At 29.0% G+C, this 1,954-nt stretch overlaps 1 protein-coding gene across 1 annotated transcript in view; it reads left to right on the top strand.

The window, feature by feature from the left end:
- The window catches only part of LOC111641380 (uncharacterized protein F54H12.2-like), an 8,822-nt gene extending 7,966 nt beyond the window's left edge, over window positions 1-856 (top strand). Inside the window, exon 2 of the mRNA XM_023387536.1 lies at window positions 15-856. Within this exon, the coding sequence (XP_023243304.1) occupies window positions 15-856 (842 nt within the window). The remainder of the gene's footprint in view (window positions 1-14) is intronic.
- Window positions 857-1,954: the final 1,098 nt, after the last annotated feature.

The raw sequence follows: 1,954 nt of genomic DNA, 5'->3' as shown, positions 1-1,954 counted from the left end.
GATAAATCCGTTAGATGAAAATAATACTAACTACGGATTAGTTAAAAGATTTAACATCAGCAAAGGAAGTAGAATAATAGATTTAATGGGACGTCTTCATATCGATTTAGCGAACCAGCCTAAGCTTCTAACGAACAATGTAGACCTAAGAATTAAATTGGAGAGATCTAAAGAAAATTTTGCGCTAATGGCGGATAACGACAACTATAAAATTATTATTAAAAACGCCTCGCTAAAAATTAATAAAGTAGACGTTAGTTCGTCAATACAGATAGGAATTGAAAAAGCGCTCCAAACCGGTATAATTAAATTACCGTTCCGTAGGACAGATGTTAAAGTCTTTACATTAACTAGCGGGATTCAGTCTACAAGTATATCAAACGTTGTTATCGGTCAACTACCTTATAGAATAACTCTCGGATTAGTTTCTAATTCTGCATTTAATGGAAATGTGAAGCGTAATCCTTTTAATTTTAAAAATTATGATTTAAATTATATATGTTTATCAAAAGACAATCAAATGATACCTTCTAAATCCTATACTCTGGATTATAGCAATAAAATTTATGCAAGAAATTTTATCTCGTTATTCGAAGATACCAGATGTATTCATCATCACAAATCTATAAATATATCGTACGACGAGTACCGAGACGGTTATAATTTATATTGTTTTGATCTTACACCCGATAAATCAGGCTCCGAGTCGCACGTTAGCATAGACCAGCTAGGAAATATCTCTGTGGAAATAAAGTTTTCGAAGGCGATACCAGAAACCATAAACATTATTTGTTTGCTAGAATATAATAATACCTTAGAAATCGATTATTCACGAACCGTATTCGTCGATTATTAATTGAATGAATACCCGTTACGTTGTGGAGATTAGTAGCAAGCGATCCGAAAATAAAAAGAAATTTCGGAGGAGGTTTGCATTGGACGATCTACCGTTTCGAGTTGGTAATAAACAATCTTTTATAATTAATTTAGATGAAAAAAATAAGCCGGGAAGTCATTTGATATCGGTACTTTTTACCAAAGATAAAAATTCTTGCATTTATTACGATAGTTATGGATTAAAACCGAGGAAAGCGAGTATCATAATATTTATAAAACAAAATTCAAAAAGATATTGTTAGAATAATATTATTCATCAGTTTGTTTTCCTTAAACTGTGGTTATTTCTGCTTATATTTTTTATATAAAATTAATAGAAATCTATATTTATCAGAACTGCATGTAACAGATTAATTTTATAACGATGAATTTGTTAAAAATTTTGTTAAAAATAATTTTCATTTATCAAAACCGATTGTAATAACCAATAACCAGTGTTGTAATTTAATAAAAAAATCTATTTAAAATATAAAAATTGCGTTTTTATTCACAAAAATTTACATTTTTTCCTCAATGATTTTTTTTCAAAAAATGTCCGACAATTCTATATAATAAAAAATATATATTTAGTATTTCTGAAATGCGATAATATTTAAAAAGAATATAAAATATTTTTTACCTGTTTTCATGTAATACTTGTATGAAAAAACATCACACAATGCACAGTGCTCAATGAAGTTTTCATGATGAGAACATGGGATTTTAATTTTCGAGGAATTTGGTACCCCAGATTTTTTTACATCTAATGAGTAGATTTTAAGAATGCGGTCGCTCCCCCTTCTAATTAAACATTTTTCAATTTTCCCACCTTTAAAAAAATAAAATCATAATTTTTGAAAAAATTTTGGATAGTGAATACAACATTTTCATGATGTATCCACTGATCACCATCATTTTTACCACGATATGCCAAATATAGCTTATGTAAGCTGTTACAAAATCTGACGGGTTTTTTATCAGTGGGGGTTAATTTCCTCCATTGTATTTTGGGATGGAAAAATTAAGAATCCCAAAATGCTCGGAATTAAATCCTACGTATCTGATTTGCCTCGTTAAA

The sequence above is a fragment of the Centruroides sculpturatus genome, unplaced genomic scaffold (genome assembly GCF_000671375.1).
Source record: "Centruroides sculpturatus isolate CEXI.00-Female unplaced genomic scaffold, Cexi_2.0 scaffold1181, whole genome shotgun sequence".
NCBI lineage: Eukaryota > Metazoa > Arthropoda > Arachnida > Scorpiones > Buthidae > Centruroides > Centruroides sculpturatus.
Note: the sequence above shows the minus strand (reverse complement) of the source record. Positions and strands in the feature narration are given on the sequence as shown.